The 23973-nt window shown below is 33.0% G+C and overlaps 5 protein-coding genes across 12 annotated transcripts in view; 3 read left to right on the top strand and 2 right to left on the bottom strand.

Annotated features, from left to right (window-relative positions):
* The window catches only part of LOC132703228 (myb-related protein B), a 44517-nt gene extending 41086 nt beyond the window's left edge, over nt 1-3431 (bottom strand). For both annotated transcript variants that reach the window (XM_060672368.1, XM_060672359.1), the window contains exon 1: nt 3171-3431. In XM_060672368.1, coding sequence (XP_060528351.1) covers nt 3171-3205 — 35 coding nt within the window. In that variant the 5' untranslated portion in view covers nt 3206-3431. The remainder of the gene's footprint in view (nt 1-3170) is intronic.
* A 472-nt stretch (nt 3432-3903) lies between these two features.
* On the top strand, nt 3904-6601 carry LOC132698221 (CDK-activating kinase assembly factor MAT1). The gene is made up of 2 exons (XM_060664179.1): nt 3904-4088; nt 4150-6601. The coding sequence occupies exons 1-2, from the start codon at nt 3965-3967 to the stop codon at nt 4962-4964; spliced, it is 939 nt and encodes a 312-aa protein (XP_060520162.1). The 5' UTR covers nt 3904-3964; the 3' UTR covers nt 4965-6601.
* A 2086-nt stretch (nt 6602-8687) lies between these two features.
* On the top strand, nt 8688-10541 carry LOC132708192 (zinc finger BED domain-containing protein 5-like). Its single transcript, XM_060680358.1, has one exon. It carries the CDS (start codon nt 8688-8690, stop codon nt 10539-10541), a length of 1854 nt encoding a protein of 617 aa, XP_060536341.1.
* A 268-nt stretch (nt 10542-10809) lies between these two features.
* LOC132698229 (ras-like protein 2) lies at nt 10810-13500 on the bottom strand. Its single transcript, XM_060664192.1, has 4 exons — nt 13234-13500; nt 12960-13047; nt 12640-12827; nt 10810-12254 (listed from the first exon to the last, which is right to left on the bottom strand). The coding sequence occupies exons 1-4, from the start codon at nt 13336-13338 to the stop codon at nt 12033-12035; spliced, it is 603 nt and encodes a 200-aa protein (XP_060520175.1). The 5' UTR covers nt 13339-13500; the 3' UTR covers nt 10810-12032.
* A 912-nt stretch (nt 13501-14412) lies between these two features.
* Nucleotides 14413-23973, top strand: part of LOC132704047 (dynein heavy chain, cytoplasmic) — a 30818-nt gene continuing 21257 nt past the window's right edge. For 4 of the 7 annotated variants that reach the window (XM_060673697.1, XM_060673689.1, XM_060673714.1 and 1 more), the window contains exons 1-12: nt 14413-14785; nt 16068-16225; nt 16409-16524; nt 16586-16841; nt 16896-17045; nt 17109-17287; nt 17348-17548; nt 17650-17899; nt 18208-18516; nt 18573-18708; nt 20338-20711; nt 23614-23652. In XM_060673697.1, coding sequence (XP_060529680.1) covers nt 14539-14785; nt 16068-16225; nt 16409-16524; nt 16586-16841; nt 16896-17045; nt 17109-17287; nt 17348-17548; nt 17650-17899; nt 18208-18516; nt 18573-18708; nt 20338-20711; nt 23614-23652 — 2415 coding nt within the window. In that variant the 5' untranslated portion in view covers nt 14413-14538. The remainder of the gene's footprint in view (nt 14786-16067; nt 16226-16408; nt 16525-16585; nt 16842-16895; nt 17046-17108; nt 17288-17347; nt 17549-17649; nt 17900-18207; nt 18517-18572; nt 18709-20337; nt 20712-23613; nt 23653-23973) is intronic. The other 3 variants (XM_060673724.1, XM_060673742.1, XM_060673733.1) reach the window with 1 other exon arrangement.

A 23973-nucleotide genomic window follows, 5' to 3' on the forward strand; every position in this document is an offset into this window, starting at 1 on the left:
CTAGCGTGCGGGAAGCGTCGCTTTACCACGTCAGTTTCGTTTCGCACGAATCCGAACCACTTCGGACATTTCCGGGACTTACCGCACGGGTTTGAGAGCAATCTGATGTTTTCGGAGATATTTCCCACGCTTTGAATTTTGACGTTTGTCAATTCTGACAGTCATGTCAGTGAATGTATTCGTGTTGTTTTGAGAAAATGTATCAAACTAACGGTCGTTGAAAAAGTATAGTATGCAACACGTTCCGTAAACTTTTTAACTCACTCGTTTATTAAACACTCCCTCCGCTCGTGTCAAATAAACTCGTGAGTCAAATGCCGTTTACCGCACTTGTTATAAGCTACAATTAAAATCTGATGGACTAGTAGGTAAGTAAAGTTACATTTATAATTTAAGATTCCCATAGAAATTTTACATACCGTTCGTATGAACTTCAGTGGTTTTTATAGTTTTTATATTAATATTTTGCCAAGACCAATTGTACCATTTTCAAATATCCATGTCCCATCAGTACAAACAAAACAAAATTGAGGGTTATAGCCTGCTTTTTCTTGCTTATACGCTTCGCTGGTGTCAAATAAACTCGTGAGTCAAATGCAGTTTACCGCACCTGTCGCATAATATACTATATACTTGTTTACCGATTCCAATCCATATGCATGCATATTTTAATAACTACTTCCGAGAGTACTTCATAGCCTCGTTCATAAATCTGGGCGATGTACCCAATAATATATAAAATTTCGCACTTTTGTGAACTTTTTTACCAGACTCTTAATTTACAATCTTTTTAGCTTTTCATGACATTCCTGTATTGGAACTTCGACTTAAATTGAATAACACCTGGTGGTATTTTACTACATACATACATACACTAACATGACCGTCAGAATTGACAAACGTCAAAAATCAAAGCATGGGAAATATCTCCGAAAACATCCGATCGCTTCCAAACCCGTGCGGTAAAATTCCGGAAATGTCCGAAATGGCTCGGATTCGTGGGAAACGAAACTGACGTGGTAAAGTGACGCTTCCCGCACGCTAGATCGGTGCGTAATTAGGTATTTTACAGACGGGAGTAGAAAAACTTTTTACCTCAATCGTTTATTAATACTGACGTTATTGAGGAGGTTGACCTGCGATATCCTACATACAAGATGGCATATATTTTGTTAGCGAGGTGACAATAATATAATGAACTGACTGTATTTATGTCACAAGATGCCTGTGCAGGGAAGACTTGATATAGTTTATCGCAAGTAATAATAATTATAATTTATCAATCATTGTTGCTTGGTATTAACGTTTTTAGTGATCCCATCTCTCCAAGGCTTGGACTGTTTGGATGGTATATAATAATAAGTAAATCTAAATCCCTTTTTAAAACAAAATTCCGACGAAGTAATCTCGAAGACAAAATTTCTGTTACCCCAGAGGGGTTCTCTCACAATCCACAATAAAAGGCAATAAAGATGATAATGTTTAATATTCTGAGAAATTCCAACCAAAACTATAACCCGCGGTATAACCATTACTCAAACTACAGACATTTTACAAGACCCAGGTGTAATAACCAAGGTAATAACTAAATATCGCTAGAATTCGGACATAGATTAGGCAATGCCGCATTCAGATTTTGCTTCATTTATATCGCAAACCTCTAGAAGGCATTGCAAAGTTTATTAATAGCCGTAATCGATATCTGACGAGGTTCCATAAATAAATACCTAATCAAATAATTTAACAAATAATACAATTTCCAAAACCGAAATGTTTATAGGAATAAGTTCCAAACATATTTCTATTTTATTTTTATAAAAATCGATTTACGATCAAGAGTCGCCCTTTTTCATTTTCCACCATTCTGACGGGTGTTGATATAAGGGACCAGCTGGCATGCAGTGGCACTATACTATTCTTTGTGGTACGTGTATTGGTAACGCAGTAAACAATGTCGGTGACCATCACCAACATTTACCTACACACGCACACACCTAAATCAATTGCGTATAAAGCATGACATCTTCTTGAAGAATTCTTATAGTCTTTGACTATAAGACAAATAGACTATTATGTCCCTCATAATAGAATATGAAGTTGCTGCTGCAAAATATGAAATTTTCAGCTCTGAAAATTACTGCGGAAAACGATTTTCCCGAAGGTTAACGTCATCGTGTCATTAACCAATCACAAACTAATGGTTGTGTCGCTTAAATGTTACGTCGAAAACGCTATTGGTGATGATTCAATGACGCGCAGCAGCAGCAAAAGTCGCATATTTTGCCGGACTTTACTAACGACAAATGGTTCCAATTCTCTAATACTTTTTTTAAGATAGAGAAAGAAAATGTCAAAGCTTCCTATTTATTGACGAATTTCGTACTTGTACATTGAAATGTGCAAAAAAAGGTAGATTTCCGTAGAAAAAATAAAATGAAAATTATAGGCAATGCTACCAACTTTCGTAAGTTTTAGCCAACAGAACTCTTCTATTATACTTTCTCACGGAAATGACTTGGCAATTTTGTTACAGTGTTATCCCGAGGATTAACCCTTCGCATTTTTTAATACCGAGCTTAATCCAAAACTAAGGTGGTTATTGTACTATTGAGAGGCGTAGAAACTTAGCATTATGACCCGTACATTCAATTCAATATCAAGTAACAACAAATAACACAGACTACTAGACTCTTTAAAATTCGTTTTCAAGTATACTTAAATGTGAAATTTATTTTAAAATTCGTCGTCACATAAAGTCTGCAAGAAATAAAGTGAGACCAGCATTGTTTTAACTTTTTAAAGAACATGTTAGGTATTGGGCTAGATATAAACACAAACCGACTTTTCTCCAATAAAACGCCGATATATCCTCATGTGGTATATTCTTATTTTGGACACGCCGAGCCACACTATATAATCTCAATATTTGGTTAAATTCGAATGAATTGTTGACTTGAAACGGTAACAAGCGTAAACGTAATGCCTTTTGCACTTTTTGGCGGTTCTTGATCGATACATACATACAATACATGACGAACTGTGCAACATATAAAAAATTTAAAAAAATAACGTGCCCTGGAAAACAATTGAACTACTTAAATGTTGTTGAACAAATCGACAAGATTGTATATTTCCTACTTAAAAGTCACATGTAAACAAAATGTACTTACAGATCAGCTTCCGAGTTAAGATAATAGTTGGCCATAATTATTATCCAATCAAGAGGCGAAAGCCCCGTAGGGGCTGCACCAAAACGCACGAACTCGTTTTGTTGACAAAGCAATAATTATTTTTAGCGTTTTAACGCGTTTAACGCGAATCTCGCGCAAAACTCCCTACCCCAACACGAAACCACGACATACTAAGAACACCCAAACAAGACGAAAATTACAAACGAACTACCCGGACCCGGAATAAGAATAAATAATGCTTATTCTGAGGTAACAATGTACTGCAAATCATAGAACACTAAGTTGTTCTATCATGATTCTGGTCAGTTGTTCTCTCCCGCTGTTGATATAGTCACAGAATACACGTTGTTGTCTATTCCGTGTTATGGTGGTGAGATGAGGGGCGATTTTTAAATAAACTAATCCGCATTTTCTGGTGGAGTAGCCCTTAACGTCATAGCCAAATCCAGTAGGATTCAATTGGAGATAAAAAAATGATACCGAATTTAATCCACATCCTGTGACCAGTTAGCCAGTTTGTTTCTAATTTCTCTTTAGTCGTTTATATTTTAATTTTGGATTGCTATGGCAAAAATGCGTGAAACTTTGTGACATCTTAAAACATGAATAGCTTTACTTTAACTGAAGTAAGTTTAGGTAAGATTGACAGGATTAAGTGTTTAGTATGCCGCCAGAAACTAACCAACACTAACCTTAATATTCTGTGGTTTTGAGGCTAATTTGATATTTGAACAATATTGTATCTTGTGAAATACTAATTCTTTTTCGCAAAAATGGATGATTTTGCTTGCCCAAGATGTAGGACTACAAAATTTCAAAACCCGTCATTGAAAATGATGGTAAATGTTTGTGGACACGGCCTATGTGAAAGTTGTGTAGATTTACTTTTTTTAAAAGGTAGCTAGTTTAAAGATATCAATAATTAAAATTTTATTATCTTTTTTTCAACGAATTATAGGATCAGGAGCTTGCCCAGATTGCAAAATTCCTCTCCGAAGAAATAATTTTCGAGTTCAACTTTTTGAGGATGCACTTGTAGAAAAAGAGGTTGATATTAGAAAGAGAGTATTACGAGATTTCAACAAAAAGGAAGAAGATTTTAATTCTTTGGCTGAATACAATGATTACCTAGAGGAAATTGAATCAATTATCTATAATCTAACTAACAATATCGACATAGTTAATACAAATAAAAGGATTGAACAATACAAAAAAGAAAACAGAGAACAGATTCAAAAAAGCAAAGGTAGACTAGGTAGGGACGAATACGAAATTGAAGAACTATTAGAATTAGAAAAACAAATGAACGAAGTTAGGAAACAGCAAATTATAATAGAAGAAGCAGAAGCAAAGAGAAAAAAAATTAGAGAGAAAGAAGCATTAATTGATGAACTTATGTTTTCTAATACTAATGCCAAAAATATTATAGAAACTTATGCTCAACAAGTAAAAGAATCTAAGGAGGAAGAGGCTAGGAAACCTCCAAAAATTACCAAATTTTCCAGTGGTATTCAGTTTGGTCGACAATCACAGACAACATTTTTACCAGTACCTAATGATGAAGGTGCATTATATCATTATTCCCCACTTGTTTTTGAAACAGTTGGTCCAGTTCCTCCATCAGAAGAAGATTTGACAGTTAAAGGTTTTATTAAACATGTTCGAAGTGAAACTGAACAGGAACGGGCTGGCGGATTTAAATCAAATATTGCTTGTATGAGAGCATTGCAAGAAGCTATGATGGGACTGTACTATTGCAAAGCAGTCTTTTGATACATATTTTAGTTGAATTACATTACATTACAAAAGAACATATTGGTTGAAATTAAAAACTTTTGTTATTAAATTATTTTAATTTATTGTAATATTATAATAATGTTATGATACAACAGGAACCCTAACAAAATCAGTTGGCCATAAAAAGACAGTTTTCAATTAAAATTTTCGAGAATAATTAAGTGCAGTAAAGGATTAATAATTATCTTGAGATACAATAAGATTGTACTATTGAAAGACAAAAGATAATTATCAACTTTGACCAAATTGTGTGTTTTGATGGTTAGTTTAATTACATTTGATATAATCAGTTAGGGTTCACACAGACAATTCCAAAAAACATATTGGTTGAAATTAAAAACTTTTTGTTATTAAATTCTTTTCATTTATTGTACCTTTAAGTTTTGTATAATTTTATAGGATGCTGTTTCTAATTTATAAATTAATATTACAATGATGTTATGATGATGACAGATACAACAGGAACACAAGTTTTTCAAGACCACAACACCCATAACAAAAGTATTTGGCTATAAAAAGCCAGTATTATTTAAAGTAATTAAGGGAAGTAAAGGATTAATAATTATCTGAGATAAAATAAGAATGTGGCACGGATCGACAAAAGATAATTACCAACTCTGACCAAATTCTGCAGATTTACATTAAAAAAAAAAAGCTGGTTTGGTATATTGTCATTTATATTCCTGTGTTTTTAAACATTACCAAGTTGTGGTCGTTTATTGCGTTCAGTAAATCCGTAAATTAAATCGCAATATAATGATATACAGGTAAGTTAAGTTGTTTTTACATTTTGCTATTTTTATTTTTTACCAGGTGAATATTTAAAATAGGGGTTTAACATAAACCGACGGGTACCAGTTTAACTTAAAATAATCCGATACATGTATACATTGAATTGACCCTCTGGTTCTTTGATTATTTTTAATTATTATTTTATTTCTTTGTAAACATAAACTTCAATTTTCGCTATGCTGCCTTCCAAATTTTCCTTGAACAGCTAAAAATGTGCATTTTGTTCAAATGTGTAAAAATATGTCAGATATTAAATTTTTAGAGAAAAAAAACGAGTTGAATGTTTGGGAATCGCTGTACGAGTATCAATTTACTTCAATCAACTTTTATTTTATATATAAACTCGGGTCTCGAGGCTCCGTTAGGTACAAGTAATTACTATAGATACGGCCCTTCTGTACCTCAACTCCAAGAAGTTTGCGGTTACGATTTGTATTAACTAGTATCTAACGTCGTCATATTGTCGCTGGAAAAAAGTTTTTACACAGCTGTTTCATTGGGGAGCTGTGGTAGTCGGACGAACAAATTTTAGAAAATACTTTCAGGCAAAATTCTAATTAGATTTAACACTACACCAAGTACTACCAAATTAAATAAACTAGATTTAATGTTTAAAAATATATTTTTATAAATATGTTATAACATTAAAATATCAATGCACAATCACAAATTGCACAAAGAAAAACATTAAATCATTTTAAACTAAAAAGAGTTTAACAGCGAAAGCGTTAGCGAACGGGTCTTTAACGTTACATTAGAATACATTTATCTGCATTATATAGCACCAACATCAATCCAACCATTAAAAAAAAAGACCAGTAGAGAAGTCCACATATAGATACTGCGCCGATTGTTATACTCAGTCTCAGTAACAAAAAACATAAGTTCCGAGATCTAAATGACTAAATTGAATTTTTTTAATCCCTTTTCGTGTTCTGAAAACAATTTTGTTGCACCAGTTTTTTTGTACAAGATAGCTACATGTTTCTTTGGCAGTTACCTTTTTTCATATTTATACATTTTTAGAGATGCTTTGGTAATAAACACTCATAAGGAGTATAAACAAGATCTAAAAATCACATTAGAAAAATATAATTTTTACAAAAATAACAATATTGGTGTTTTAATTCACTCTATTAATTTCTTATAGTTTAACCTAAAAATACCTGTGCAAATTATGCAGTCCTGATCTTAAAAAGACGTTGAAGTTTGTCACCTAATATGGCACATGCAATCGTCCAAATACACGCATTTACTTGACAATATATGTTTCAGTGTGACAGGTGGTAATACTGTAAGTGTTTGAAAAGGAAAGTTTCCGAATTAAATTGGTCGACCACGAATTGTAAGAACTGATTGCTTGAACTGTACATTATTCTGAAGTAGTATTGGTATATGCACGTCACAGTTACCATACGTTTGTCCTACCGCTACATCGCTCAGGCAACATTAATATACTCACGAGAACCCGGAATTATCACTAGATTTCTTAAATTTATAATTCAAATCGAAAGGTGAACAGGTTCAATTTTAACTCAGTTGTTACGCATGTTAAGCATTTTCGGTAAATACCCTATTGCTTATAGGTGGGATCATGGCTGATTTGGTATTTGGTAAACTACTACTTAACATTGAAGCCGGTGGTGAATTTATCGTTCAAGTAGATGATTCCGATTCTAACGTGAACGGGAAAGAGAGCTAACCGCATGCCCGACAAAAATAAAGGTGGGCTGTTATTAACCGTTTATTTCTATATCATTTATATTTAGATACTAATACATAATAGATACCCATACGGGAAATGATGTTCCAACTAGCCGCTTTTGCGAAATATTTTGGCATTTATTAACATCTATTAGATTTTTAAACACATATGTAGACAATACCACCGCTTGATAAACTACATAGGTGTAATATGATGTGATGATTTGTATATTTATGGGGACCCTTTTTCTAAAAAACGTCATATTTTTGCTCTATCGCGTCATTTTTTTTTATAGCGCTCTATATGTTAAAAATGTTACTTTATTAACATACATACCTAAGACATGAATATGTTTGTTCCATGTTAGGAATTATTTTTATGAAATTAAATATGGTTTGGCAATACTGGATAATATAAAAAATGAAAAATGTATACCACGCTTATTTTGGTGTAAAATTGGCGACCAAGACAAATCCTGGAATCATACTGTTTATACCATTTGCGTTGAATTATTAAGAAACTAGCAAAACAATAGGAAGAAATGTTTAAGCGCTGGTGTTCCTATGAAGAAACAAATTGTATATCCTAATCTTGACTCTGTTATTCTATTATGTCTACCGCCCCGAAACAACTAGAAAACGTCATCTCGTCAGAATTAGAGGAATCTAATTCCGACCCAGATGACTCAGAGAAATTTCCAACCATATCTGACGCCAAGATGAAAAAAGGTATTTTTGTTGGGCCGCAGATAAGAACATTATGCAAAGACAAGGTTTCATTTAGAGAAGTAATTGATAAGTTTCTGGAGAACTCTAAGGACGGAAACTACGAAAGTATTGTTCAAAATATGTTACAACACTTTCATCGTCTAGGTCAGGGGTTCCCAAAGTGTGCGCCGCGGCGCCCTGGTGCGCCGTAGAATGTAAAGAGGGGCGCCGTAAGTCCATCATCATTCATTATCCGAAACATGTCCGAAACAAATATACGCGGGTACCTTATTTGAGCCCTCGCATCTATAAAAACATAGTTACCTACTAACCATCGCGTCGCGGCGTTTCTCACTCGCCAAAAAACCTACGCCCGCGCCGCCCTGATACCCTACCCCCCCTCCTAAGTCTTTAGTAGCATCGGGCGAGCTGCGACGGACGGACGTGTCATAGTGTTTTCTTTCGCTTTGTTTTTCGTCAAATATCTCACGCAAAATGGACAGATTTTTATTAAATAAACAAGTTGGCAGTCCAAATGACAGTGATAATGCATCAACTAGTAATGGCAAGGAAGCAAAGAAGCGGAAATATCGTAAATACGATGATAGCTATTTGGACTTTGGTTTTACTTCAATAGAAGTTAATAATGAAGAAAGACCGCAGTGTGTGCTTTGTTTAAAAATATTGTCATCCGAAAGTATGCTTCCAAGTAAGTTAAAGCGACATCTTGAGACAATTCATCCAACTATGGTTGAAAAATCGCGTGATTTTTTTCACCGAAAATTACAAAATTTAAATAAAACAAAAAACGTATTCACTCAGCAAGCCTCAGTACCTAACAACGCACTGTTAGCATCATTCAAGGTAGCATACAGGGTGGCAAAATGCAAAAAACCTCATACTATTGCAGAAGAGCTTATTCTACCGGCTGCTCTCGACATGGTAAACATTATGGTTGGAGAATCGGCAGGAAAATTAATTTCCAAGGTACCCTTATCTAACAACACGATCGGTCGAAGAATCCATGACATAGCTGAGGATCTCAATTACCAATTAATAGAAAAAATCAAAAACAATTATTTTGGTTTGCAACTTGATGAGGCTACTGACAGTAATAATGATGCGCATCTTATTTGCTACGTACGCTTTCTGACTGACAATATTATTGTCGAAGATCTGTTATTCTGCAAAACCATTACCGAAAGTGCGAAGGCCCAAGACTTATTTGAAATTATTGACAATTTTTTTGTAGAAAATGGTTTGAATTGGGAAAAGTGTATTGGTATTTGTACTGATGGCGCTCGATCCATGTCTGGCAGGTATGGAGGAGTACAAGCGCTTATTCGTAAAAAAGCACCGAATGCTTTGTGGACCCATTGCATCATCCATAGAGAAGCTCTTGCATCAAAATCTATGAGCTCCGAACTTAACCAAGTACTGGAATCTGTAATTAACGTAGTAAACTACATAAAAACTAGGCCTCTTAAGGCCAGACTTTTTAAAAAACTATGCTTGGATATGGGGGCTGAGCATACGGCCCTGCTGTATTATTGCAATTCACGGTGGCTATCACGTGGAAATGTTTTATTTCGTGTGTTCGAATTACACGAAGAAATTCGAACTTTTTTACAGCAAGAACGTCATGAAAGCGCCAAATATTTTACTGAACCAGACTTTTTGTTAAAACTAGCATATTTGTGCGATATATTTGAGAAACTAAATAATTTGAATCTGTCTTTGCAAGGTAATAACACGCACATTCTGAAACTATCGGAGAGAATTGCGGCATTTAAAAAGAAACTACAGTTGTGGATAAATAAAATGAATGAAGGCGGCGGTCAAGATTGCTTCCCGCAGCTGTATAAATATGCGGCATCTAATGAATTGGTTGTCTCACCAGACCTGATTGCCCTCTTCACGGAACACCTATTGAAGCTCAGCGAATGGTTTTCGGCGTACTTTAAAGATGATGATGTTGAAAAATTTGCATGGATCAAAGATCCTTTCCACGCACAAGCTCCACCAGGGTTCACATCACAAGATGAAGAGAGTCTCATTGAGCTCTCTTGCGACAGCAGTCTTAAAACTAGATTCATCACTTCCGACTTGTTGGAGTTTTGGTTATCAATTCAAAATGAATATCCAAATTTAGCTTCAAAAGCTTTAAGAATTTTCATTCCGTTTGCAACGTCATATTTATGCGAGTCTGGTTTTTCAGCTGTAGCTGTAATTAAGAACAAATATCGCTCGAGAATCAATGTGGAGAAAGAAATGAGAGTAGCAGTGTCAAGTCTTATTCCCCGCTTTGAAAAACTGTGTGCATATCACCAAGCTCACCCATCACATTGATTTGACTGACAATCGTACATATTTTATTTTTGTTTTTCATAAGACTTAAGAAATACACAAGTTATTTCCAGTTTTAATTATTTTATAATATTAAAAAGTCTGTTTGATTGTAAGTGTTTTAATTTATAATCCTATCTAACCTAACTACTATCATAAACAATTATTATAGGTGCCTATTTCTTCTTTTTTAAAGAGCAGGGCGCCGTGATAAAGTACTAAATTTGTAACTGCGCCGCGGGATAAAAAAGATTGGGAACCCCTGGTCTAGGTTGTAATATGAGTTTGAAAGTGCATTTCCTGTCTTTTTGAACTACTTTCCTGAAAGCTTGGAGCAGTTAGCGAAGAACAGGGAGACAAGTTTTACCAGGCCATTAAGGAAATGAAACTGCGATACCAAAGCATAATGATGGCAGATTACAGCTGGATGTTAAAATGGGATATGCCCTTAAAAACACACAAATACAAATAAATGCATATAATTTTTTAAATCAGCCTACCAAAATTATATAAAATCATTTTTCAAAATAAAAACATCTGCCGAAAAGTTTAAGGTAGACCTGTGCAATTTAACATCTCTCTCACTTATATAGTCTTTCTGGCCGTGTTGACACCTAAATAATGTGAAGAAAGATATGATTGTAAACTTGTATTATCTCCGCCGCATTGTAGCTGGTATGCATTTTACATGTTTATATACCGACTGCAATAATAGAACCTCATTTCCTAATTGGTGGCATGTTATATTACTGGACCAAAGGACCCAAAATACTTCGTTATGGCTTAGTTTCCGGAAATTACATTTTAGATACCAAACGACACGTCGATGTGCGTATTTGTATATTATGCATCAGGTTGTTTAAACGACAGCGGGCGAGAGTTCAATAAAACAGCGTCTGATAATACAGAACTAATCAGTGCATAATTGGGTATTTTAGAATAGGCAATAGAAAAAAAACATTTTTCTAAATAAATTTTTGAGGCACCTTTCACCTTTCGAAGTTGAATGATCGATTTTTTAGAGTGAATTTTAATTTTCTATTTTTCTTAGGTATCGGTATTCATTTTTATAATATTTTTGTCATTGGAAAAATGTTATGTGGGTTTATTCGCCACGTAGCGTATTCGACCTTGCCGAATAACTCACAATTTCTACTTTACTTTACGCCAGCAGATCTGCAGTTACAAATTTGTGTGATGAATGAGAGAATACAAAATGCATATACAAATTTGCAGGAAAACAGTTGAAATTAAAGATGCAAAAAAAATACAGACAAGGACGAGCAATGGATAGCAACTAACTAAAGATACTAAGGTCCAATAAGCTACGTTTTTGCAGTAAATGTTTTAGATTGCTGTTAACCAAAACTAGAGAATATGACAGAATATGTTATAGTTATTATGGTTAGTGATATTGCACAGTTTTGTGACATTTATTTTACAAATTATATGTGATGCAATTGAAAATATTCAAAATGGGATTGCAAATTATCATTAAAGCATGCAACATTTTTTCTTGTCTCGTTTTGTATAATTTGGCTTTAAAGGAGGTCTTTCTGAAAGTTGAAATTTGCGCACAACCCTTACAAGTTCATAAAAGGCATTATCAACATTCATTCTCATTTTAGCACTACATTCAATGTATGGAATTTTAAGGTTACGTGCTAGCTGCTGCGCTTCTTCTTGCCAAACTACTCTTTGCTGTTCCAAATCAACCTGGAATTATAATATGCCTCTTTTAATTAGATAAGGCTAACTGAAGAATCGGAATTTTGCAGTAATATGGTACTACTTCATTGCTTTGAGTAAAAAAACTCGGAAAAGGAAAACTGAAATATTGATTATAGCCTAAAGGCACATACATCATTGTCGCATTTTTCTATGATAAATAAAAATTTTGATTTGATATTTTAGTCAAATGCTGTGTAACTTCTGCAGCCCAGCTTTACCATTTAATTTAATTTTGTGATCATTTATGAAGTGCGACAAAACTGGGACAAACATAAACCTGTTAAAAACAAAAACAGAATTGTTGTCTCTAAACATAAGTTTAGTTTCTGTACTTGTGCATTGTAAATAATAATAATCAAATTAGACTTACCTTATTTCCAACCATAAGCATTGGAAATTCATCTCTATCTTTTACCCTCAATATTTGTCTATGAAATTTATATATTTCATCAAAACTTGATCTTTCTGTAACTGAGAACACTAATAAAAAACCTTCACCTGATCTCATATACTGTTCCCTCATAGCACTGAACTCCTCTTGACCAGCTGTGTCTAAAACTTTGAGAGAGATCACTGTTTATAAATATCAACATTGATCAAAAAACAAAAACATAAAAGCTTGTCTTGGTGTCTCCAAATTGTTTAATTTAAACATAGAATATTTGTTTATATAATTTACATGATACTTACTATCTAATTTGGCAGGTATATCGTCTATAACACATTGTTTTGTATATGAATCTTCTATTGTTGGATCATAATCAGTCACAAAATAACTCTGTAACGAAACGCCCATATAAAACAATTCTACCTCGTCAAAATACAGGTTTATACAAAGTAAACCATATCAAAAGCCTTAAAAGGAAAATTGATTGCCCAGCCCACCTGAGCTTTCATGGTGCAATAATATGGCATTTCACAAATTCAATCTAAGTAAATTAATACCACTGTTAAAAGAGATTACCTGAATAAACTGCAAAGTTATTGCAGATTTCCCAACGCCTCCACCACCGACTATTACTAATTTGTAGGTTTGATGATTTGGAGCCCTATCACTAAGTTTGGACATTGTACGCACACCTCGAAACTTAAATGTGCTATTTGCCAAACTCAAAATATACCACTGAAATGCACGTTATATTTGCAAATATTTTTCAAAGCTATTATATCGTAAACATGAAAAATGGTAAAATAAAAATACAATGCAATTATTGGTACAATTTAATCACAGAACGCGATTGGTCAGTTTTTGAAAATATCGTAAAGAAAAATTTAACCCGTTCAACTGTGCCAAAGATAAAAAATGTTTATAATCAAATGATATGTTGTTATATTTTACAAAAGTATAATAAAAACTATTGTAAATAAAATGTTATTTTCAAAAAAAAATTAATGGTTTAATGGTATATTAGCGACAATTTAGCTTCACCGGTTTAGTTTAGTGGGAACAAGTGTATTTATAAAATGTCGATAATGCGCGCATAATCATAGTAGATTTGCCCGACATGTTGAGATATTCAGTAACCTTTGTGCCTCGAGTTCATTTCGAGACAAATGTTAAATCCAATAATCGATTGATCTTTCGACCAATTTCAGCATTTGTTTCTATAAAGATTAACAGGTCTGATAGTAAACAAAAAAAACTGTTTTACAAAAAAGAAAGAAAATATAAATCACTACAAAATTGAAAAACTGTAGAATTACCGAACTGACACCACTACTGTATTTTGTGGCTACTATATTAGCAAGTTTATTTTCCGGAATCCGGAATGTCAGTATAACACATTATGTCTAGCACCCCTTATAGGGTGTGGTTGTAGCATTCTGATTAACATTTAGCCAGCCGGTGGACATCACTCGCCAAGTGCAATCATTAATCATTAATCACAAAAGTCTGTCTTTAGCAGGCCCGTGAACACGAACCAGAAAATCATTAACATTTAATTGGAATTTACATGCCCACTGCGGTACACCTGAACTATGAACATTACCAGGGTCAATCGGCCCAAAAATAGTCTTTGATCATTGAAACAAGTAACTCTCTTTCTGTTGTAACGATTCATGGATATTGGCCAATTGCCCTTTTACAATTCACTGTTTTACAAAAAACTAATTTTCCTGTTCTGTGGTGGTAGCTATTATATTTCATTAAACGTCATCGTCATACGTGATACTAGAGTTTATTTAAATGTATTAAAGTTGAGGAAGGGCTGTGTGTTGTGTGTGTACTAAGTGCTTAAAAACTTCTTGTTTTAATTAAGTAGCCTTCATGGGCGATTCACTCGATGGGAGTGAAAATCCTCCCGAAAATCAGAATGTAGCTGTTGTGGATTTTACGGCTTTTATAAATTTTGTTTTGAAAGCGGCTACAGTTCTTTTGCCCGATGATGATTCACAAGCAGAGCCCAAAACTTTGGTGGCTGCTTTGGATGACAAAATCAATCAGGAGTACATAAAAAAGTTTATAAGTGATCCACAAGTAACAACTCTCTACATTCAAAGGAATTCTTCTAAAGGTATGTTCTATCAGAAATGTTGTTTTCTTTCACTTCGTTTTTTAGCGAAACTTTTCCATTTTTTGGCAAAGAAAATGGAAAAGATCTGATGTCTTGTAAAATTCTTTATGTTGTTAGTCAAACCGGTTCATTTTTTCCAGTTTTTTTTTAATTCAATGCGTGCTATGAAAATATGGCCGTTTTATGAAATTCTAGTTTTATTTCAAACTTAGAACTAAACAATAACAGATATGATGTAAACTGCATCATAAGAATAATTTGTTAAGAAATTTCTCATTCTCTATAAAGTTCGCGTTTGGTTTTGACATTACAGAGGCATTAAAAAAACGGAAATAGTGTCTCTAATATTTTTACATTTTTATTTTGGTGTTTTTACAATAAATTATTTTATTTTATTAGTAACGCTTTGACTCTCCATTAACATGTGTTTTTGACTATAAAAAAATGGCAACGAGGAGGTGATTTCAACATTATACAGAACTTGGCAGAATTCCCTACCTTTTCCAAATGTTGCGCCAAAAAATGTTTTTTTTTTCACCATCTTACATTCATTCTCTGTATAAGTAGGAGGGAATTAAGACAAAATCTGACACCACTAACGCATAGACAAAGGATAGCGCTTTGCAGCACTGGTTGAAAATCCAACATAGGCAAAGAAGTGTCTACGTTAGCTAGGCAAAATTAGGCAACTTTTTGAACGTTTTAAGTCTTCTGCCTTTCGGGTTAGGTGACATTGTACAAAATCACTATTAATCTAAACAATACTACATCATTTTTTGTGGTAAAATGAAAAAAAAATTGTTAGAGAGAAATTAGAAGGAGAAAATAACATTTAAAATATGTAATTTGAATAAAAGGAATAATTCAATATAAATGCCAAAACGTTTAATAAACATTTCATCTTCTGACAAAGCCTATATATTATCATCAAGCTGTATCAAATATGCATAAGAAAAAATAAAAAATCAATTAGTTTGCTTATAGATTTAAATAATAATTGTTTCATTTTAATAACCAAAGGGTTAACGAAATAACAACGTAGAATTGAACATAGAGTTGCGTCTATTTAATTCTATTTTATTGTAATTATTTGTGACCATGGGGAATGTGTTTGAACTGGTCCGGCAGTGGTGTATTATATTTTGTTGATGGATTTTTTGCGTTCTGAATACCTATGTTATTGCTATCCCCATCAAAATCACAAATTTATTTGCGTTTTCTCTATGTTGATTTTTTTGGCATATTGGTACTTTTTTATTATTTAAATAATGTATTTGTTAAGATGAGGATAGTGATCAGCCTCCAGAAGGTGAAGAAGAGAAGGAACCTGTTACCTACTATGTCAGTAATGAAGTTCACTATACTAGCAACAAAATGGCAAGCCTTGCTTGCATTAAAAGAGGCAGTGTTATAGAAGCTGATAAAAGCATCAGAGCTCAGGTAACAAGAGAAGAGAGAGGTAACAAGAGAAGTTATGCAATATTTAAGAAAAAATCTGTTTTTAATGTTATTGTTTGTAATTTTTTAACCAATTCTTTCCGAGCAGTTTCAAGATTAATATCCATCTATTTTTTTTAATTTTCCCTGTTGAATGTTAACATTTTGATTGTTTACTTGTATTAGGTTCGTCTATTGAACTTCAGTGATGGCTCCCCATATGAGATCCTCCATGATTATGTCAGTAAAACAGTAGCACCATTCTTTAAGTCGTATGTCAAAGAATCTGGAAGAGCTGATAGGTAATTAGAGTCCAGTGGTGTTGAATATTTAAATATGAACCCGGTTTTACAATTTTTTCAGGGATGGAGACAAAATGGCACCTTCCGTTGAAAAAACCATTGCCGAGCTTGAGATGGGACTGCTACATCTTCAACAAAATATTGATATTCCAGAAATAACGCTGCAGGTGCATCCTTATGTTGCAAGCCTAATTAAGCAGTGTGCCGACGAGGGAAGAAAACCTAAAGTAGCAGATTTTGCAGATAAAGTCGAGGACTCCAATTTTTTAAATCAATTGCAACATGGAGTGAATAGATGGATAAAGGAGATTCAAAAGGCAGGCTACTTTTAGTCACTTGTTTTATTCAATGAGTTATTCATATTATTCTAGGTTACAAAGTTGGATCGAGATCCATCATCTGGTACAGCATTGCAAGAAATCAGTTTCTGGTTAAATTTGGAAAGAGCGTTACATCGTATTCAGGAGAAGCGGGAAAGTATTGAAGTTGCATTGACGCTTGACATTCTTAAGCATGGAAAAGTTAGTATAACACTACTGGATATAGTGGCATAGTCTACAATATTTAATGGTTTATTTTTCTAGCGATTTCATGCAACAGTTTCTTTTGATACGGATACTGGTTTGAAACAAGCTATTGCTACAGTAAATGATTATAATCCTCTAATGAAAGATTTTCCTATCAATGATTTACTCTCTGCAACAGAACTGGAAAGAATTCGTGCTGCAGTTCAATTAATTTTTTCCCATCTGAAAAAAGTCAGGTTTGTAAATAATAATAATTAAATATTCTATTCATATTTTTATTGGGAATTTTATTCTAGGTCAACCAAATATCCAATTCAGAGGTGTTTGAGATTAGTGGAAGCGATTTCCAGAGACTTGGGAGGTCAGTTACTAAAAGTGTTGGGAACAAGAAGATTGATGCATATCCAGTTTGATGACTTCGATAAAGTAATGACACAGTGTTTTGAGGTTTTCGGTATTTGGGAAGATGAATATGAGAAACTGCAAGCACTGTTAAGGTGAATTAATTATTTATGATGCTATTTAACTGTATCTCAGCCAAGCACTTTTTAAGCTTTTGTAATAAGAATGTATTGGCAAATATCCACTTTTATTCTAGGGACATAATGAAGAAAAAACGAGACGAACATATGAAGATGGTGTGGCGCATATCAGCCCAACATAAAAAGTTGCAAAACCGAATGGAGCAGATGCGTAAATTCCGATATCAACATGAGCAGCTAAGATCAGTAATAGTAAGAGTACTTCGTCCGTCTGTAAGAGAATCTGCTGTTCCTCTTGAAGGGGAAGATTTGGAACCCCCAAAACCAATATTTTCATTGGACGCCGCTGACGCAAATGCAATTGAGGTTAGTTGGGACAGCATTAATCATAACTTTTTTCCTCACAGTTTGCACGTGTAAAAAAAAGTCAGGGTATTGAATAAAATTTATTTTTTCCTAAGCTGAGGATAATTATTTCATTGTTTTGATTTTTGCTTGCATTGCTTGTATGTTTGGCTATTGCTTAAAATTCGTTTCTCAAAGTTTGTTTTTCGATTGTATATTGCTCCATTATGAAGTAGATGTTATCTTAATATTCAATATTTTTGTTGAATTCCTGGAATTTTAAATTATTCAAATTATTATAAATTATTTTATTGTATTTGTAATTTCAGGAAGTTAATTTGGCATATGAAAATGTGAAGGAAGTTGATTGCTTAGATATTTCCAAAGAAGGTCAAGATGCTTGGGACGCAGCGGTCCAGAGGTATGAGGAGCGCATAGATAGGGTCGAAGCCAGAATCACCGCTCATTTGCGTGATCAATTGGGAACTGCGAAAAATGCAAATGAAATGTTCAGAATATTTTCCCGTTTTAACGCTTTGTTTGTTAGACCTCACATTCGTGGAGCTATTAGAGAATATCAAACTCATTTGATACAAAGAGTTAAAGACGATATTGAAGCACTACACGAGAAGTTTAAGGTGAATAATTGTCGCTAATCGCCATTCCAATGTGCCTTCATTGAAATTTTGTTCAGGTTCAATATCCGCAAAGCAACAATTACAAAATAAGTAAAGATCGAGATTTACCACCCGTAGCGGGATCAATTATTTGGGCTAAACAAATTGATCACCAACTGACAACATATTTGAGGAGAGTTGAAGACGTTTTAGGTGAGGTTCGAAAAAGCGCAAGTATTTTAAAGACTGGTTTTATTTTCATACAAAATTTGTATAAAATAACTTCCTTTTTTTAAGTCACCCTATATATTTCTGCTTTTTAACCAGATTTCAAAAATATATAATTATCGATATTTGGTTTAGCCGTTTTTGAAATAATTCGAGTTTATTATTCAAAAATAGAATTTAATGATCCACGTCATTTTTGCCTTTTTAAAAATTAACCAAAATATTTTTGATGACATTAATTATAATTTCCTGAAACACTATTTATAATATGAGTTAATCTTAGGGTTTTGGAATTGACAGGTCAAATTTTTTCGTGTCAATTGACCAAAATAACTAAAAATACCATGAAATTTATATTTATTTATATTGTGTCTTACCTCACCCTGGCATGCTTCAGGGAATTCCCCGAATTGCTTAGTATCCTATTCAGGTATTCCTTGAAGAGGTTTTTAGGTAAATTGGACATCACAAATGCATAATAATTTATTATAAATTACATATTATTATTAAATAATGGTAGATAACACTCTACAATTGCAAGATGTTATTTAAAACATTTTTTGATTAGTCAACTAGGCAGTGGTCAATCGGGCGGTCATTTAAGAAGTGGTCAATTGACCAATCCCAACACTAGTTATTCAGAAGAAAAGTATTAAGAGATAACCAAGAACTGTGGTTGGAAATCGGGAGGAAGAATTAAACACCCTGCTTTATTATGAAAGTAAATTTTATTTTAAAAGTGACAGAACAAAAAAAAGGTTGGCGTTAGTTTTCTAAAAAATCCCGAGACATAAATGCCAGATTCTGCAAATTATATAAATAGATGATGATAGATACTCCAAAAAACACCATTTCCACCGCTACAGTACAAATTTTAGCCGCCGCTCATAAGAGTCAGCAACGTCAATATTGGCAAGAAATGATTGGAAATCTTCCAAATGACAGACATTTTTCGAATAAAATTGTTGTTACTGATGAAGCGAACTTTACTGCAGAGCAAAATGAAAATTCTTGCCAAACAAGAGGTAAAAATACAAGGGCTTGGGTCTTTTCATGTTTGGAGCCGCAAATTGGCTGATAGAGTTATTTGAGGTGTTGGACCACTGTCTGTCTTTTCGACGGGGTTTAATGGATAACAGGCACTACCTATTCAGCAATACAGCAGTATCAAAATCGGGTTAAAAACAACTTTCATCTTAAATAGAATTGTACAGGGTGTTCTATTTAAAAATTGAAGTTGCTAATTTCTTATTTATTTGCGGCGCTCGTTGAAAACTAATTTGTATGACAATCAGCTCATCAAATATTATTTTTCACCTGCTTTCTACATTTTAAAGATTAAATAGTGAATCCTGATTAAAATGTTATTATTGGTAATGAATAATGAATTTAAAGCGTAAATTTTGGTATTGCATCGAACTAACTTTAATGTTTATTTATACTTCTGAAAAAAAAAGGAACCGATAAATAACTACGCTATTGTTCAGTGTTTTATGTCATGTTTAAAGAAAAAATACAATATTAGGAAAAGAGAGGTCCTCTATGACTTATTTTAATATGAATCTTTAGAAAGTTAAATTTAACGAAAAATGTGTAAAGTTTAATTGTTTGTAGGCAAGGGCTGGGAGAATCATATAGAAGGTCAAAAGCTTAAAGCAGATGGTGATAGTTTTCGGCTGAAACTTAATACACAGGAGATCTTTGATGACTGGGCCCGTTCTGTACAGCAACGAAATCTCGGAGTGTCTGGGAGAATTTTTGAAATTGAATCTGTTAGGGCAAAAAATGGTAGAGGCAGCATTCTTAAATTAAAAGTGAACTTTTTACCAGAAATCATAACATTAGCAAAGGAGGTTAGAAATTTGAAGTGCCTTGGATTTAGGGTGCCCCTAGCGATTGTCAATAAGGCACATTTAGCAAATCAGCTATATCCCTTTGCCATATCATTGATCGAGAGCATTAGGACCTATGAAATGACTCTAAAAAAGGTAAGCGGCATACTGTATTATTGTCTTTCAAACAAGCTTAATCTTTGTGATTGGAAACACAAGTCATTGGAATTATATGAAAAATTGACCTATATTTCATCCATAAATCTATCCTTTCATAAATCAGTAGTAATTGACTAAAGTTCCTTATAAATGAAGAGTATTATTATCATTTTCAATTACGAATTGATCAATGTTTACAAAGATGATGTGTTATATTCATTTTAAATATTTGGTTGAAAGATAAAGGCAATTGATAACTTGAGCTTGCGTTTATTTAGGACGTTTCAAACGTTCTCTTCTCATTTTTCCCCCTGTTCAGAAAATCGAAATTTCGTAATTTATTGGTGAGAGCGGTTGAAATTGCCCCCAATAATTTGGTCAGTGATTCATTGTGGATAATAATTTACGCAGTACTTCTGATAAACAATTAAAATAAATTTGGTCCTAGTTAACGTTTTTTCTCCTTTTATTATGTTAAATCGTAAATTTCGTAAATTAAAACATTAGTAACTTGGTGTATACAATAACGACCGGGTAGAGGAATTTACAGGGCAGAAACTTTAGGCATAGTTAAGGATTATTAAGAATTACGGATAAATTTTTGGAGCATTTGTAGCTTATGAATTTTATTTGGAACCATATAAATTTTATAAACTCAAAGACATTTTTAATGCAGGAACTCAACAAATTAAGTAAATAAAAGGTTTTCCACATGCCACGCGGTTAATAGATCGAAGCGTACAGTATGAAGGAATTTCAGTTGAGTTCCAAAAAATGTAAGCATTAAAATGCATTTTTAGTTTAGATATATGTTTATTACTAGTGGGATTTTGATTGTTTTAAAAAGAAAAAAAAAAAGATACTACACTGATTTCTTTAAAATATAAAGATTTTCGAAATTTGATCTCTTCCTTCTTTTCCATATGCCTGATCGGTTTAGCATAAAAAATGATATTGCTGTTTTGTTGGTAAAATTAATTTTTATTCTCAGTACTCTAAAATATGCTATTTTGCACAGACCAAGCGTGCAGAAAGTGTCACTTTAAGATGTCCTGTTGTCGGTAAATCTTAGCCATAGTATTTTGACGTTTATCAGTTGTGGTGTTCATATTAAATAACCAATTATGCATTCGTTAAATATTGTCGCGAGCCAATTGAGCGTGTCCTGACATGGTCTCAACGATCGTTAGAAATTTTCTATATCATTAAAAATCTTTGATCAGTAGGTGAGGCCGATTTTTGCTGTAGGTCTGTAAAGAATCTTAAAATGCTTAGGATCTAGCCATATTCCGACCAACCACAAAAATAATCGAAGAAACAATGAAAACAGTGATTGCTAAACATTTTAAGATACACAAATTGCAACAGTCGTTGAGTTCAAAGCAAATTGATTCTTAAAAAAGCCAATTAATTTGATTACCACTACCACTATTAGGTCATTTTCCATTCTTTAAACATAGAAATAATACAATGCCATACAAAGTCTGTCAGCGCTTCTTTATTTCGGGATTCGGACGAGTATTATTTGGTGTTCTACAATTTTATTGTTATTAAAAGACGTCTATAAATCTATATATCTATAAATAATACTTATTTGTAGTTGATTTCAAAAACCACAGGAATCAAAAAATATAATTTTTACAATACTAATCAACTAAAAATGGTATGTATTGTAAGAGCTTTCGAAATGAACGATTCCGTTGTTCTACACCAATTACTTTGTATCAACTTAGAAAGTTCGTAATAAATGCGCTAAAAAACAATCACTATTTTCACCATTAAATTCCCAATATGTGTTATGAAAATAAATACAGCTCATTAGTTCTCGAAATTGTTATTTCTCTATGACTCAAGCAGTTTTTGAAATATCGACATGAAAACTTGGATTCGGCGGTTTTTAGATTTTATTTTATTTATTATTTATTTTACGATTACAGTCTGGTTTTTCACACCATATATAGACGGCTTTAATTAAACTCTCTAATTCCATGCCATCTCAGTTTGCGAAAGAGTAACGATTTCCCTTAGTTTGATTTTTCACTAAATTTTATTCAGATTTTGATTTGGGCATATACGATGTGCACAAATAAACATTATTATTATTATTGTCCATAATTCATTAAGCCTATGGCATAATAATTACTTGAAGTTATTTTTTATTCCGTTTTAAAATAACGGTAAAATATAATTTATGTAGATTGTAAATATCCACGATAATTTCAATATGAATTTGCTCTTTTCTAATCCATAGTTTAATTATTCTTAATGAACCTTTTTTTGAAGCTCCGATTTACGTGAAACAAAATATTATATTACCAGTATCTTGACAACTGTATTTTATCGAAAGAAATGTAGTATAACTTTTGTGCTTAGAAATGATGAAATGAATAATGACAAATAATAAAAATTTATATGCCCAGCCCAAATTCTGGAAATTCCACTTTGGATTCCTTTTTGGCAAATTCACTGTTTACTATTTATACTGAATTTTGTATTGTTATTTACTCATATTAAATTGTAGGTGCCTAAACAAACTTTGATTTTGATGATAATTAATGATAATCACATATTACGCTTACATATTTTTTGTTTCTTATTATTAATTTGTTTTAATACTTAAACCAAAAGGAAATACTTTAAAAAAAAATATTTGCCCCTCGATTCCTATGTCCAGTCGTTATTGAGGTGTACCCACCATCCTATCAATGTCTTAATTTGAAAAAACTTCGGTAATTTAACCGTCTCGGTAATTTATACCGAAACGTTTTTTTTTTTTTAATAAGGAACTTCTTAACTGAAACTAATCAAAACCTTTTGACCAAAACTGTAGATCTTTAAGATATTCGCATTCTCCAGATTTTTATTAGTTGCAGTTATATTAAATTATATTAATAATTAGCTCACTCTAAGGAGTCATCCCCAATCTGGCAGTGTTAAGGTAGATTAGGCATGTTGATTCATGCATGCTGTCATCTTTTAACATGGCTCTCTAACGAATGTCAAGTGTATTCAATGAAATATTGAAATCTGTTGGATGTTTTCCCCCTTAATGTTGTTTAATGAAACGCACCAGTCTGCCTGTTTGGACAATCTAAGCTTGTTTAATATCAAAGAAAAAATTATAGTCTGCATGGATCTTGTCTAGGTAAAACCGGTTTCCCAATTATCCCAGTTTTGTACTTTTTCAAAGCAACTTCCACAGGCTACAGTAATACTATTTACAAATCTTCTGGATTCGTTTCGCCAATCATCCTTTTGT

Source organism: Cylas formicarius, unplaced genomic scaffold, assembly GCF_029955315.1.
Source record: "Cylas formicarius isolate icCylForm1 unplaced genomic scaffold, icCylForm1.1 PGA_scaffold_10__41_contigs__length_53128322, whole genome shotgun sequence".
NCBI lineage: Eukaryota > Metazoa > Arthropoda > Insecta > Coleoptera > Brentidae > Cylas > Cylas formicarius.

What these genes read in the sequence shown, in the direction of transcription:
- LOC132698221 (XM_060664179.1), top strand. Translation starts at nt 3,965, where the DNA reads ATGGATGATTTTGCTTGCCCAAGATGTAGGACTACAAAATTTCAAAAC. An exon ending in AGATTTACTTTTTTTAAAAG is followed by an intron (nt 4,089 to 4,149) that starts GTAGCTAGTTTA and finishes AACGAATTATAG; the next exon opens with GATCAGGAGCTTGCCCAGAT.
- LOC132708192 (XM_060680358.1), top strand. Translation starts at nt 8,688, where the DNA reads ATGGACAGATTTTTATTAAATAAACAAGTTGGCAGTCCAAATGACAGT.
- LOC132698229 (XM_060664192.1), bottom strand. Translation starts at nt 13,338, where the DNA reads ATGTCCAAACTTAGTGATAGGGCTCCAAATCATCAAACCTACAAATTA. An exon ending in TAACTTTGCAGTTTATTCAG is followed by an intron (nt 13,048 to 13,233) that starts GTAATCTCTTTT and finishes GTTTCGTTACAG; the next exon opens with AGTTATTTTGTGACTGATTA. An exon ending in TATACCTGCCAAATTAGATA is followed by an intron (nt 12,828 to 12,959) that starts GTAAGTATCATG and finishes TCTCTCTCAAAG; the next exon opens with TTTTAGACACAGCTGGTCAA.